The 15,918-nt window shown below is 34.8% G+C and overlaps 1 protein-coding gene across 1 annotated transcript; it reads left to right on the plus strand.

The window, feature by feature from the left end:
• The first annotated feature begins 2,586 nt into the window (after positions 1 to 2,586).
• LOC107962567 (basic endochitinase) lies at positions 2,587 to 4,043 on the plus strand. The gene is made up of 3 exons (XM_016899002.2): positions 2,587 to 3,091; positions 3,187 to 3,340; positions 3,492 to 4,043. Exons 1-3 carry the CDS (start codon positions 2,824 to 2,826, stop codon positions 3,859 to 3,861), a joined length of 792 nt encoding a protein of 263 aa, XP_016754491.1. The 5' UTR covers positions 2,587 to 2,823; the 3' UTR covers positions 3,862 to 4,043.
• Positions 4,044 to 15,918: the final 11,875 nt, after the last annotated feature.

Here is a 15,918-nt window from a genome sequence, read left to right on the forward strand (position 1 = left end):
CATCATCAATCTAATCAACATAATATTTAATATTTTTACAAAAATTAGGCGATTTTGACTGATTATTTATTTTCCATCAGAAATTCAATAGAATATTATTGTTTTACATATAATAGAATGATTATTAAATTATTTTAGATCAATTTTTATATATTAAGCATATCAATAATTATTAATTTTGTGCAAAAACTCTTTACAATATTTTCTAAGCAAATTTAAGGTGTCAAAATTTTTTTCATTGTTTTACTTTTATCTCAAAATTATTTTATTTAACTCCAAAAATTTGACAATTTAACAATTAAATTTATTTTATCAACTCCAATATATATATATATATTCCCAAGGGTTAATATCCTTAAATTTGACAATTAAATTTATTTTAATTCATAAACTTAAAAAAATATAAAAATTTGCTGATATGATTGTGTCATCTCATCGCCTGAAAAAAGTGAATTTATTGAAGTGGCACAATCTCATAGTGTCATAAAATTATACTTTTATGTTCCTTTTTAAGTTTAAGAATTAAAATAAATCTAATTACAAAAATCAATTACCAAAATAAATTCTAAAAAATACAAATATAAAAAAAAAACTAATTACCAAATTTAGGGTAAATATTACATTAACCTTTTATTAATATCTGATAATAAAATCTTACTAGAGCTACATAATTTCATATTTATATGAAATAAAAATTAATTAATAAAAAATAGTTTTACTAAAAAAAAATTTGACCCTCACGCTTAGTCAGTGAGTTGAAAGATGTATTTTTTTTAATTAATCGTTAATTACCGATTGAGGTATAGCTCAATTGGTAAGATTACTATTATTAATGTTTAAGGACGTGGGTAATTATAGATATTGTCTAAAAAGAATAGATATGATCAAAACTTCTAATAATATTGTTCAAAAAAAATTAATCGTTTAATTAATTTTTATTTATATTATGTTTTGATTTTTTTTGAATTTTTATAATTATAATTTATGAACTTTAAGAATTTGGGTTAAAATTAAAAAAAAACATGTAACATTTTTGAAGACTAAAATTGTTAATTTTTTTAATAATTGAAACCAAATTATAAAATAGATAAATAATAATGGATAAAATTTTTATTATACCTAATAATAATAAAGAACTAAACATCTTATTAGAGATTTAACTATAATGTGACTAAAATTTCTTAAAACTTTTAAATATTTTATTGTGTTCCCTCAAACAAGTAAATTTAATTTTGAAAATTTTAAAAATTTATGAGAAATAAAAGGAAGCCATATTACAGTCCTGTTATGGATTTAAGGTGGCTTAGAAAAATAAAATAAAATTATAAATATATCACTAAATTATGTACTTCGTTTTATTTTGATCATTAAATTATTAATTTTTCAATTTAGTTATTAAATTTTTTAAAATCAAATATTTTGATCACTCTCCCGTTAATAATAAATTGTTTTTAGGGTACTATTTTACATCAACCTTGTAACAATATTTTTTAAATTTTATTTGTCAGGTTAGACGTTAACAATCTTAAAGGAATAAAGATTTTTGTTTATAATTTTTTTGAAATACTCTACTAGAATTATTTGCATGCATTTTAATATATTTTTAAACATTATATTATATTTTAAACTTAATGGTTTATATTTTTCAAATATTTTTTATCAATAATTTTAATTAATATGTAATTTTTTAAATAATAAAGAGCACAAAATCAACTTATGCATTAAAAAATGGTTTATTACATATTAATGTTTCATATTTAAATAAATAAATTTAAACTTGAAGATTAGTTCAAGTACAATAACAATATAATAAGTTACATAAAACCATATGATAGTTTGAAGACTTTCTTAATACATTACCATTTTATTTTATTAATTATTATTAACTATTTAATTAAATTTATTTTTCCTAAACTTCATTCAATAAGATGGAAGTTGTAACTCTATCCTTTTCAATTTTAGTTATATAAATTTCTTTCCCATCCCAACTTCTTCCAGTTTCAAAAGGTACATTCCCAAATGGAATTTCACCTAAAATAAAATGACTTCTGGACAAATTATTTTATAACCATTTCTACCACATTATTTATAGTTTTTTTTTTAATTATTTAATGATATTTTAAAAAAATTATATCATTTATACACAATTTTAGTAATTTTTTTTTACCTAGAACCTCGAATCTTGTTCCCTGAACCCTAAATCCATTCAAGTTTAAAATTTAAGGTTATGGGTTTGAGGTTTGGGGTTCATGGTAAAATAATATCAAAATTATGTATCAATAACATGAAAAAAATTAATAAAATATTATTAAATAATTAGAAAGAAACCATGATTAATGTGGTGAGAAGGATTCATAAATTAATTTCTCATTTCTTCAATCACCATCCCAATTTTTCTTCCTAAATATAGTAGGCTTAATTTGCATACTACTCTTAAGGCCTTAAGGAAAAGATTTGATATTTGTTCCTGGCCGCCCAGCTTCAATTAACATTTCCTCCGCAATCAACTCCGCTTGCAAACACACAAACGTATAATTTTAAAAATGCTTTGTACTTATTCCAATTTGTTCACTGTAAGATAAGATCGGACTAAGCCTAAGAAAAGAACCTTCTCTCTTCCATTATAACAAATCACGACAATTCATCCTTGTGTTTTAGTCAATTACATCAAACACTTCCACTTTGTGATGATAAAAAGAAGAGAATTAAGGGTTTTGTATGATGCTTCTCTCTCCTAACCCCCTCTATAAATATCACCCTGATCCTTCCTATGAAACCCACGCCCCACACGTAAAACACTTTAGTTGATAGGTAGCAGAAAAAATGAAGTTCTTAGCTTTGATGGTTGTGTTTATTTTGGCCTCTGCATTGAGGGCCTCGGCTGATATCAGTTCGCTTATCAGCCAAGATATGTTCAATGAGATGTTAAAGCATCGTAATGATGGTAACTGCCCTGGCAATGGTTTCTATACATACGATGCTTTCATTGCCGCCGCTAACTCCTTTGGTGCTTTCGGAGCCACTGGCGATGATGCTACTCGTAAAAGGGAAATTGCTGCCTTCTTGGCACAAACTTCCCATGAAACTACAGGTTCATTTCTCTCATTAAAAATAAATATATTTTGTTCATTTTCTCTCTATAAAACTAGTCATGCATGCATGGTTAATGGCATAATCCTTGTATAGGTGGGTGGCCAACTGCACCGGACGGTCCATACGCATGGGGATATTGCTATGTTCAGGAACAGGGCAACCCTGGAGATTACTGTGTTGCAAATCAACAATGGCCTTGTGCCCCTGGTAAAAAATATTTTGGCCGTGGTCCTATTCAGATCTCATAGTAAGTGTCTCCTCTTTTGAATATAAACATTGAATTTAATCATTCTAATAGATAGAATGTTCATTGAATTTAAACTACTAAACTAATAAGATATATACCGGATATGGAATCCCTCCAACTAAATCTTGACCTTGACCCTTGACTTTGGCAGCAACTACAACTATGGTCCAGCAGGAGAAGCAATAAAGGCTGATATTCTGAATGACCCCGATTTGGTAGCAAAGGACCCGACCATTTCTTTCAAGACAGGTCTTTGGTTCTGGATGACACCACAGTCACCTAAACCTTCAAGTCACGATGTCATCACCGGCCAATGGAAGCCATCTGCAGAAGACACGGCCGCTGGTCGGGTCCCTGGATACGGTGTCATCACCAACATCATCAATGGTGGCATCGAATGTGGCAAAGGATCCAACCCTCAAGTTGAGGATAGAATCGGGTTTTACAAGAGATACTGTGACATACTGAAAGTGAGCTACGGTGACAATCTTGACTGCTACAACCAAAGACCCTTTGCTTAACTATGCACTTTAATCCATTGTAACATGGGTGGGGTAATAAATATATGAAAGAATAGCATTTACAAATCAAATTATATTGAAAATAATCATGCTATTGTACTACGACCATATATAGATGTATCTTCCGTGGAAATGGAATAAGATAAATATTCAATAAATGAATGAGTTTATTTTATTTAATATATCATTTGGTAATTTAGTTTCATTTTTTTAATATGGTTTTTGTGTTTTTATATTTGGTAAAAATTATACATTTTGGTACTTAAAAGGCAACATATTAACTTTTTAGTGTTTAATTCGAGTTTTAAGGTTGATTTGATGAAAGATAATTGCTAATATTATTCGGTTTCAATTTTTCATGATTTTGTAAAAAGAATAAATGTAATGTTAATTATGATTTTTTTTTTAAAATTTTGTGTTTAACTTGTTGAATAAAATTGGATGATGGTTATTTTTCCAAATTTTAAGATTGATTTAATGAAAGTCTATTGTTAATATTATTGAATTTATTGAATTTTGATCGGAAAATGGCATAAATGGATGAAATTTGTTTAAGTATGAGAAAATTTTCTCTGGTTTCCTTTTTCTAATATTATTTTTTTCAATCTTACCATAAAACCATACTCGAGTCTCATCTTTTAAAATGTTATGTGATCATTTTCTACTATAGAAATTAATTAATTGAAGAAGAAAATGAAGAAAAGATTTGAGAAAGTAAAGGAGAAAGCAAAGATTTCAAGAATTTATTAAGAAAATTGTGTTTATTGGAAGTAAAATCATATGGAAATTATATTGAATACATAAAATCGATAATGTTTCATGTATGTATATTGGAAGAGAAAGAAGGAAATTGAAAAAGGTGATTCAAGTTAAGGAAAGACAAAAACTTTGGATTGAAAAAGAAAAGGTTGATTTCAAAGTTTTAGATTTAGGTAAGTAATCTTTGAATTCTCTTAAGCTTAATTTCAGTCCTAACAAACTATCCCAATATTATAATCACTCACCCAAAATAACTTCACTTACAACAAGGTTTACTCTCCAATAAAATGCCTAACACAAGAGTGTTAAAACACAAAGAAAATGTGTGTGACAATGCAACCTATTTATAAGCTGAGATCAATACCTTCTCCAAGTAATTAATGGGATAAATCAGCGTTTAAAATAGATGAATTATCCATATCTAGTTTTGTGTTTCGATTCAATTGGTTCGAGCCCACATTCGAAGAAGCTCGTGGTACGAGAATAACGAAGAAGATCGTTCTGTTGAAAGCTAAGAACAATGAACATCTTCTAAACCGAAAACACAAGTACGAATTCGGTTAAGGATTATTGCTATAAATATCACAAACCGGGTTGGTTTTCAAAATTTTAATATTTCGCTGTGTAAGAAAAATGTTTTCAAACCAGGATTTTTCCAACACCCCTAAGAAAAATGTTTTCAAACCAGGATTTTTCCAACACCCCTAGCCCTTTCCATGTTGATCCACAACTTATATGCTTCCTTCAAGTTCCCTAAGTTAACTTACATTGGCAGTGGAGACTTGAAAGATCACCTAACTCACTACAACAACTATATGAACATTCTTGGAGCCTCAGATGCTGTGAAATATAGGGCTTTCTCCATGACCCTTTCTAGTATCGCCTAGTAGTGGCACCTTCACTCCCTTTGGGATTTAAAAGTAGTTTTGACCAATTGGTCGGGTTGTTCATGAGCAGATATTTTGGCCAACAAAACTCACAACAATCCCCAGCTTCCTTCATGTCCATAAAAAAAAAGAGAACAAACCCCTTCGAGATTTCAGGAAGAGGTTCAATGTTACGACTATGATGACCAAATGTGTCTCTTATGCTCTCACCATTCAAGCTTATAACAACTCGTTTTTCAGTGACATCAGAAGTGATGATTTCGGGATCAAAATTCCGACAAGTGAGCTCGTAGACATTAGTAATTAATGTTTATGAGTTAAATATAGTATTATGGTAAATTTTGATTTGGTAGATTTTATTAATTGGCTAGTTAGTCAAGGTACAAGTGGTGTGTACCGAAAGTTAGTAGTTTTGGAATATGAGGTATCGGGATCTCATTTCCATAAATCGAGCTCGTAAATAATATTATTAAATATTTACATAGTTGTTTTATAAGTGAATTAAATTTCAGTCTAATAATTTTACTTAATTGAATGATTAATTAGGGTAAAAAACTAAATCATAAAAACCACAAAAATTAATCATCATTGATTGTTATTAGCTCAAATGCTTAATTAACAGTTGTTAAAGAGCCCAAGGGATAATTAAATCATTTTAATTAAGTGTGGACAGTTTACATATATATTTTAGATTTAATTATATGTTGATTAAGGTTAAAAAAATAAATAAACAAAAGGTTAAAAAAATAAAAACATGAAAACATCTCATCATTTTATTCCACCTTGAATTAGAAACCAAAAACACCAAAAAAAAAAGCCATTTTTAACAACCAAAGTTGGGCCATTGGTAACCTTGCATGGTAAGCTTTTCCAACTCCGTTTTTAATAATTTTTATATTTTTTATATCGTTGTAATTAGGTCCAGTTAACTTATATTTCTGTTTTCAAAACTATTAAAGATTTCTAAAATTTTTATTGATGAAAATTGAAGTTTTTGATGTTTAATAGTTTGATTATAAGCTTAGATATGTTTAAAGACTAATTTGTTAACTAAATTTTTTTAGTTTTGTGTGTAAGAACCAAATTGTAATAATATAAAATTTGCCATGAAATTTTTTGTAATTATTGAATATATACGCTATATAGGGATGAAATTGAAATCAAAATGAAAAACAGGGCTTAAATGTGAAAATTATGATAGTTTTGATTTTAAGGACTAAATTGAATAAAATGCAAAAGTTTAGGGGCATTCAAAAAATAAAATTAAACTAATGTATGCTTATAATGTGATTAAATAAAATATTTGGAATTGATAAATTGAATTGAATTATTAAATAAATCGAAAATTGGACCAAATTGAAGAAAATTGGAAAAATGACAAAAATTGCTTATTAGTCTTTAGTGAGTTGTTTTGTTGCTGTTTTGATTAGGTAAGTTCACATGTATAATTGTAATAATTTTTTTTATATTTGATTTTTGAATTTGTATTTGTTTGGTAACAATTTGAATTGTGCACAATTTGGTATAACGGGTGAGTTATGAACTAAAACATAGAAAAATGATAAGCTAATGGTTAAAACTAAAATGATGAATTGATATTTGAAATAAAAATGAATTGATAATTGATTATAATTGATTGAATTGTGCTAGTGTGGAATTGATCGATTGTTTACGGTAAGGACTGAATTGAATTGATTTGAGATTATTGTATGTTGATGTAAATGTAAAATTGATTTTGTATTGAAAAGAATTATGTTGGCATATTGATATGTATTGATGAATTACTATTGAACATATATAATTGAATTGATAAATTGGCTTATAATGGAAATTGAAAACAATTACTCTATTAACTGTTCGGGCAGAGTCAGATATAGTTGACATGCCATAGGATAGGAAGAGTTCAGGGTTACCTCGATTACGAGTTGATGAGGCACGGTGTGCCAAATTACTTCGGTTATACCGATGAGACACTGGGTGTCAAACTTATTAATGAGCATTAGGTATAAACTATTTACTTAAGATTTATCCGATGAGGCACTAGGTGCCAAATTAGTGTGTTGGTTAGATTCATGTATCTGTTCAAGTTCTAGTCGAGTTAATAGGGGGAATAAATGGTAAAAATGAGATAAATATAATTAAAATAATGATGATAAAGTCCTGGCAATCATGAGATTGAAAATCTGAAATGAAAGGTGTTATTTGATAATTATGATTGCAAATAGAAATGAAATAGAAAGTAATGTGATATTTGATTTGTGAGATATAAGTTGAATTGGTAATTTTGATATTGTAATACTGTAACAACCCAAACTCAGCCTAGACATTATGACCGGATCTAGCGCTATCACATGATAGTGCTTTAGAAATCGTAATGATGTTAAGACTATTTCTCTATATGTACCATTTTTCATTATCTTATGCTATCTTCTAAAATGTGTCATTTGTTTTCAATCATTATCCATTTTTAAAACGTTATACTTTGCGGAAGCTTTTAAAACCATTTAGAGATGTGTGGTAGTTTCGTAAAACCTTCGATTCTTTTGACAATCCGAGTTTTCCTACTATTGGCAGTAAAAACCGTAAAACATTGCAAAATCCCAAATTAAGCAAAAAAATCAGTAAATGCCTTAATTACATTAAATTTTCCCCAAATATAAATTAAATCATATGTAAACAGAAAATAGTCTAAGTGGAAAACCGTGTGGCCACCGCTGAGTCCTTCCTGCTCCGATCCATCTAATGTTGGGGATTACCTGAACAAATAAAACAGAAGAGGGTGAGTTTTCACAAACTCAATGTGTAATCGCGACATATAAAACATGCATACAACATAAATCAAAATACAATCTAGGCCGAAGCCCATTACAGAACCAATCAGGGCCTCAGCCCACTCAGATACAGATACAAAATAGATCATCAAAGTCCTACCCACCAGCCTCTACACACCATCTCCATCCAACCCTATACACCATGTGGGGATAAAATCAACCCACCCATCCCTACAGACCAGGCTGTATCGAAATACGGCACATAATCAGATAATTGCAGCTGAGCTGCCAGATATCAAGCTTAAGAGCCTTTCAGAATACTTCCTCCAATATAACATCAAGCCAACCTCGATGCATTGCAACATGCATAAATGGCATGCTAAAATGCAATCTATCAGATTACTCAAACAGTTAAGATTTACATCTAAGTATCACATGCTTAAATCATACATCACATAATCAGATCATGAAATTAGGGGTCTAAGTAATGCTTACCGACCCTTCGACAGGTCACAGTCGACTTGAACGACCCGTGAAACCTTATAGAGTTTTCCAAAAAAATGGGCTCACATGCTTATGTAGCCTGCCCGTGTAGGCCCACATGCCCGTGTAGCCCACACGGCCAAAATTGGCCTTGCCCGTATGGATCACACGGCCTGGCCCAAAAATTTCACACACCCGTGTGGGCCCACACGGCCCAATTGGTTGAGCCCATGTCTCGTACACGGCCTTATTGACTGTCACACGGCCGTGTCATGTGCCCATGTCTTATGTGCAAGGCCTGGCTCGTCGATCACACGCCCGTGTACTGCCACACGGCTTACCACACGGGTGACCACACGCTTGTGTGGCGTCGACAGAATAGTTTTTTGGGTTTCACCGATTCTCGTTTTCTATTTTTTTGGGTACACATCTGGTTTCATTTGATGCGAATACAATCCCCGAGCACTCTGAAACCTAAGATTGACCAAGAAGCACGAATTAATAGCCTAAATATTCGAATTAAAATGAACCCCAATCGAGAGACTTACCAATTGATCGACAATCACTTACCCTCGTTCAAACAACCAAAGTCCTACCCCCTTAAACCGCTGAGAAACGATCACTAGCCCCTCGGTTGATACCTACAAACTAGCTGGAACCCCTTTAAACAAAATACAAAAGAAATAGTCTAGATCAATTGAATACCAAGACTTACCGAATACGCAAAATAGTCGTTGACCCAGACAGAAGCAGAACAGAACCGAAATAGGAAAGAAATTGAAGAGAATAGATGTGCACAAAATGGAAATTCAATAGGGAGAAATGAGAATCAAAAGTCAGAATTTTGGTAGAGAGTAGAGAATGTGCCAAATTTTTGCCAAAAAGAATATCAATTAGAAAAATATTCTGATAACTCCTAATAATCACAATCCCTTAATTTTCTCTACGAACTCCCCACTACCCACAATTCTAACGCCACTCAAACTCCTCCCTACAACTACTCAAAAATAAAGCCTAAATAGGGAATTGAACACAAGATCTCCAGCACACTTAACACTCCACTTAACCACCAGACTAGCAGGCCCATTCTGATTTTGAAATTACAAATAATTCAATATAAGCCTTCTAACTAAAGGTTAAGGCTTAATTCAGGAAAAAGCCAAAATTTGCCAAAGACTTGGCTTGAACTTGGGACTTCTCACACACACCCAGAATATATAACCATTGAATCAGATACACAATTATGTTAAAAACCCACAGAAACGAATTTATCAAATTTGGGGTGTTACAACTCTACCCCCTAAAAGAAAATTTCGGCCTTGAAATTTACCTGGTCAGAATAGATGAGGATACTGCTGACGCATCGCATCTTCAAGCTACTATGTAGCCTCCTTAGTGCTATGATTCCGCCATAACACCTTCACTAAAGGAATAAATTTCCTCCTTAGAACTTTAACGTCGTGATCTAGAATCTGAACTAGCTCCTCCTCGAAGGTCAGCTCTGGCCGAACCTCAATCTCCTCAACAGAGACAATAGCATCTCAACATCGAAACGTGAAACACATCATGGATGTGGTCTAACTCCGGAGGTAGTTCCAACTGATATGTGACTGGCCCCACTCGCTTCAAAATACAGTACGACCTAGTAAACCTAGGGCTTAACTTACCCTTACGACTGAACTCAAAACCTTCTTCCATGGTGAGACTTTGAGAAAAACTAAGTCTCCACAGAATACTCTATCTCTCGACGTTTCAGATCTGTATATGACTTCTGCCTATCAGAAGACACTTTCAGTCTATCTCGAATCAAACGGATCTTGTCCTCAGTCTCAGAAACCATCTCTGGACCCAGAATTCATCGTTCATCCAACTCAGTCCAGGATAAGAGAGTACGGCACTTACGACTATACAGTGCCTTGTAAGGTGTCATCTGTATACTAGACTAGTAGCTGTTATTGTAAGCGACTCTGCTAATGGCAAACACTCCTCCCAATTACCTCGAAAATCAATAATACAGCCCCTCAACATGTCTTCCAATATCTGAATTATCCTTTCCGACTGACTGTTTGTCTGAGGATGGAAAGTAGTACTGAAGTCTAACCTTGAACCCAAAGCCTCATGAAGCTTCTTCCAGAATCGAGACGTAAAACGTGGATCCCTATCAGAGATGATTGACACAGGTACCCCATGAAGTCTCACTATTTTCGATATGTAAAGCTTAGCCAACTTCTGCAGAGAAAAGTCCGTCCTGACCAGAATGAAATGAGCAGACTTGGTCAATCGATCCACAATGATCCATACAGAATCCTTCTTAGTAGGTGTTAGAGGCAACCCACTAACGAAGTCCATCATCACTCGCTCCCATTTCCACATTGGAATCTTAACTGGCTGCAACAAACCCGAAGGTAACTGATGCTTAGCCTTAACCTATAGACAAGTCAAACAGCGAGCCACGAAGTCGATAACCTCTCGCTTTAACCCTGGGCACAAATGTAAGTCTCGCAGATCTCGATATATTTTATTTCTGCCAAGATGCATAGCATAAGAGCTACTATGCGCTTCCTTCAGAATCGATTGTCTCAAGTCCTCATTATTCGGTACACAAATCTGACCACGGAAACACAATTCACCATCCTTATTAATCTCAAAATCCGTAGTCACACCACTCTCAACCTGTCAGAAACGTGACTCAAGAAACTTATCCCTCATCTGTTTATTTCTGATCTGATCAATCCATGTCAGTTTCACTTAAAGTTCAACTAGCAGACCTCCATTGTTAAAAAGACTCAGTCGAGCGAACATCGCTCTCAAATTGGACTTAGCCTACGGCTTAACGCATCGGCTACCACATTAGCCTTTCTAAGATGATACTTGATAGTGCAGTCGTAATCCTTAAGCAGTTCAACCTATCTACGCTGCCTAAGGTTGAACTCCTTTTGAGTGAGGAGATACTTGAGGCTTTTGTAATCAGTATAGATGGTACACTTCTCACCCTATAGGTAATGCCTCTAGATTTTCAGAGCAAAGACAACTGCCGCCAACTCCAAATCGTGCATCGGGTAATTAACCTCATGCGTCTTGAGCTGACGAGACGCTTAAGCAACCACATTTCTATCTTGCATTAGAACACAATCCAGACCCATATGCGATGCATCACTGTACACCACGAAGTCTTTACCGGGCTCAGGTTGTATCAGAACAGGAGCTTGAGTTAAAATAGTCTTGAGCTTATCAAAGCTTTTCTGCTGTACATCAGACCATACTAAAGGAACTCCCTTTCGCAACAGCTTAGTTATTGGAGCAATAAAAAAGAACCCTTCCATGAAATGTCGATAATATCCTGCCAGCCTTAGGAAGCTGTGATTTCAGACACATTCTTCGGTTGTTTCCAACTCAACACAGCCTCAATCTTACAAGGATCAACATGAATCCCCTCAGCCGAAACCATATGTCCGAAAAAGGTTACTTTTCGGAGCCAGAATTTACACTTACTGAACTTCGCGAATAATTGTTTCTCACGGAGAGTCTGTAGAACCACCACTCTGAGATGTTCATCGTGCTCATCTTCAGACTTAGAATACACAAAGATACCATCGATGAATACCATTACAAATTGATCTGGGAAGGGCTAAAATACTCGGTTCATCAAATTCATAAATGCAGCCGGTGCATTAGTCAAACCAAAGGGCATAACTAGGAACTCGTAATGTTCATATTGAGTCCTAAATGCTGTATTATGCACATTCGCCTCCTTAACTCTCAACTGATAATAGCGCGAACGTAGATCAATCTTAGAAAACACAGAGGCCCTTCTGAATTGGTTGAATAAGTCGTCTATTCTCGGAAGTGGGTATTTATTCTTGATCGTTGACTTGTTCAACTAACGGTAGTCGACACACATCCTCATTGTCCCATCTTTCTTCTTTACAAATAGAAAAGGTGCTCCCCACGGAGATATACGGGGACGAATGGACCTACGATCTGATAGCTCTTAAATTTAAGCTTTAAGTTCTGTCAGTTCTTTTAGTTCTATTCGATAAGAGGCGATAGACACCGGAGTTGTACTAGCAATCAACTCAATCCCAAGCTCTATTTTTCGGCTTAAAGACAACCCCGGTAGTTCCTCAGGGAAGACATCTAAAAAGCCCCTCGCAGTTCTGATGTCCTTAACCGAAGAGTCCCCAGAATTAGAAACACTAACGTAAGCCAAAAATGCTATCCCTTCCAAACTAACTTTTCCGCTACCATAGTTAATATCACATTAGTCAGATAGTCACGACGCTCTCTAATCATAACTACCTCATTGTTCTTATCGGTTCTCAAAATAACCCTCTTAGTCGCACAATCCAGACCCACTCGATGCTTCACCAGCCAGTTCATTCTCAAAATCAGATCGAACTCCCCAAACGAAGCTCCATCAGATCAGCCAAAAAGACTGTCCCTTGCACCTCTAACGGGATGTCTCTATATAGTCTACTAACCCAGACAGATTGCCCCAAAGGACTCACAACCTCCACTTCACTAGAAGTATTCTTAACCAGAATTCCCAAGGTTTCAGACATAGTACTAGTTATGTAAAAGTGTGTAGAGCCTATGTCTATCAGTGCAAGATAAGGTACACTATGAATTAAAAATATACCCGTGATGACATCCGAAGTATCTCTGTCCTCACGGCGACGAACAGCATAGGCCAAAATAGACTGCCTCGCCTCAGTCAGTCCAGCACCTCTGCCTGGTGCTCTCTGTCTTTGGCTCATGCTGTTACAACCCCTGGCTTGACCATAACCCCTAGGTGGCTGCTAAACTACCCTCGGTGGTTATGCATTACCAGAACCCGTAGCTTGCATTTGATCTTTCCTCCGCGGACACTCTCCAACACGATACTCAATAGATCCATATCTCAAACATGCCCTCATAGTCCTCCAACTCTCGCCCTGATGGAGTCTACCACAATGCCCATAAGGAAAAACCCCAGTAGGTGCAATAGGGGCCCCAACTCTCACCGGCCTATCAGGTCTGGCCTTTTTCGTAGGCCTCAACATAGAATTCAAGGGCTCCGAATCCCTCTTGTTCTTACCCCTCTCGCGATCCCTGTTTTGGCGCTCCTCGCGCTTAACATCCTTAGCAATCTTGGCTTTCTCGACCAGAACAGCAAACTCACGCTCCTTCTGCGGAGCTATCAGCACCCTTAGATTATCCCTAAGGCTGTCCTCAAAACGAACACATTTCTCATATTCAGTCGCCACCATGCCTCGCACATAACAGCTTAGTCTCATAAATTCGATCTCATATTCAGTCACCGATCGATCACCCTGGGTGAGATTTAGGAACTCACGTCTCCTAGCATCAATATAACTGGCTCCCACATACTTAATCTAAAATTCTGTCTTAAAATACTTCCAAGTCAACCGTTCGGGCTGGGCGCCCTCCTTAACTGTCAGCCAACATTGGTATGCTTCATCACAAAGCAAGGAAACAACGCCCTTTAGTTTCTGCTCGGGGGTAAAATCCAAATCATCAATGATTCTTTTAGTGGCCTTCATCCAGTACTCGGCCACGTTAGGGGCGACTCCTGTGACACCTCGAAATAACTTAACCCCATTGGACCGGAGTCGTTCTGTAACTGACCCTCTATCCCCAGATCCAGTATTGGGCCCAGCAACCCTCTCCAAAATCTTGAGCATAGCCTGGGACAATGCGTCGTCCCCAGCTATGCGATCACGAGACCCAATCTCAGTAGCAGGCGACACTGGCATCTCACTCGTGTCTAAATTTAGTATATTATCCATGAAAGAGGACTCAGCTCAAGCCCCTCTACAACCTCTACCTCGACCTATAGTACTACGTTCACGGATACCTCGTGCGCTCATTGTCTAATCGAATTTATCTGTATTACAAATTTTTATGGTTCAGTTACAATTTCAGTATTTATTAACAGATGTTTTATGCCAAAATAGTATCAGAAGTTTAGAGTTTATTTCCGTAAGTCATAGTCTCACTACAATTTTCAATATACACTAACTAGAGTGTTTTCAGCACAATATACTACCTATAGTTATTTCAAACATACTAGTAGTATTTTTTAGATAAACTTTTCAGAGTTTTCAGAATACTTACAAGACCAGCGTTAGAGACTCTGCGAACCACACACTTACCTAGAATATTTGAAAACATTTGGAAATAATTTCTTTAAAAACCAATTTTGGAACCCAAAATTCACAACTGAGTTTTAAACTTGGCTCTGATACCACTAAGTGTAACACCCTAAAATCAGCCTAGACGTTACAGTTGGATCTAACGCTATCACATGATTGTGCTTTAGAAATCGTAATGACGTTAAGACCATTTCTCCGTATGTACCATTTTTCATTATCTTATGCTATCTTCTAAAACGTGTCATTTGTTTTCAATCATTATCCATTTTCAAAACGTTATACTTTACGGAAGCTTTTAAAACCATTTACGGGTGCGTGGTAGTTTCGTAAAACCTTCGATTCTTTTGAAAACCCAAGTTTTCCTACTACTAGCAGTAAAAACCATAAAATATTACAAAATCCCAAATTAAGCAAAAAAACCTGTAAAGGCCTTCATTATATTAAAATTTCCCCAAATATAAATTAAATCATATGTAAATAGAAAATAGTCTAAGTGGAAAACAGTGTGGTCATCGTTGAGTCCTTCGCTGCTCCGATCCGTCTAGTGCTGAGGATTACTTGAATAGATAAAACAGAAAAGGGCGAGTTTTCGCAAACTCAGTGTATGATCCCCATAGATAAAGCATGCATACAATATACATCAGAATATAGTCTGAGACTGGAGCCTATTACAGAACCAGTTGGGGCCTTAGCCCACTCAGAGACATATGCAAAACAGATCATCAAAGTCCTACCCACCAGTCTCTACACACTATCTCTGTCCAACCCTACACACCATGTGGTGATAAAATCAACCCACCCATCTCTACACACTAGGCTGTACCAAAGTGCGACAAATAATCAGATAATTGCAGCTAAGCTGCTAGATATCAGGCTTAAGAGCCTTTCAGAATACTTTCTCCAATATAACATCAACCCAACCCCGATGCAATGCAACATGCATTAATGGCATGCTAAAATGCAATCTATCAGATTACTCAAATAGTTCAGATTTATATGCTA

This window comes from Gossypium hirsutum, chromosome A06 (genome assembly GCF_007990345.1).
Source record: "Gossypium hirsutum isolate 1008001.06 chromosome A06, Gossypium_hirsutum_v2.1, whole genome shotgun sequence".
NCBI lineage: Eukaryota > Viridiplantae > Streptophyta > Magnoliopsida > Malvales > Malvaceae > Gossypium > Gossypium hirsutum.

Bases quoted from the DNA above. Each gene is read 5' to 3' on its own strand.
- LOC107962567 (XM_016899002.2), top strand. From the start codon at position 2,824: ATGAAGTTCTTAGCTTTGATGGTTGTGTTTATTTTGGCCTCTGCATTG. The intron at 3,092-3,186 runs GTTCATTTCTCT...ATCCTTGTATAG, and splicing joins AACTTCCCATGAAACTACAG to GTGGGTGGCCAACTGCACCG. The intron at 3,341-3,491 runs GTAAGTGTCTCC...TGACTTTGGCAG, and splicing joins GGTCCTATTCAGATCTCATA to CAACTACAACTATGGTCCAG.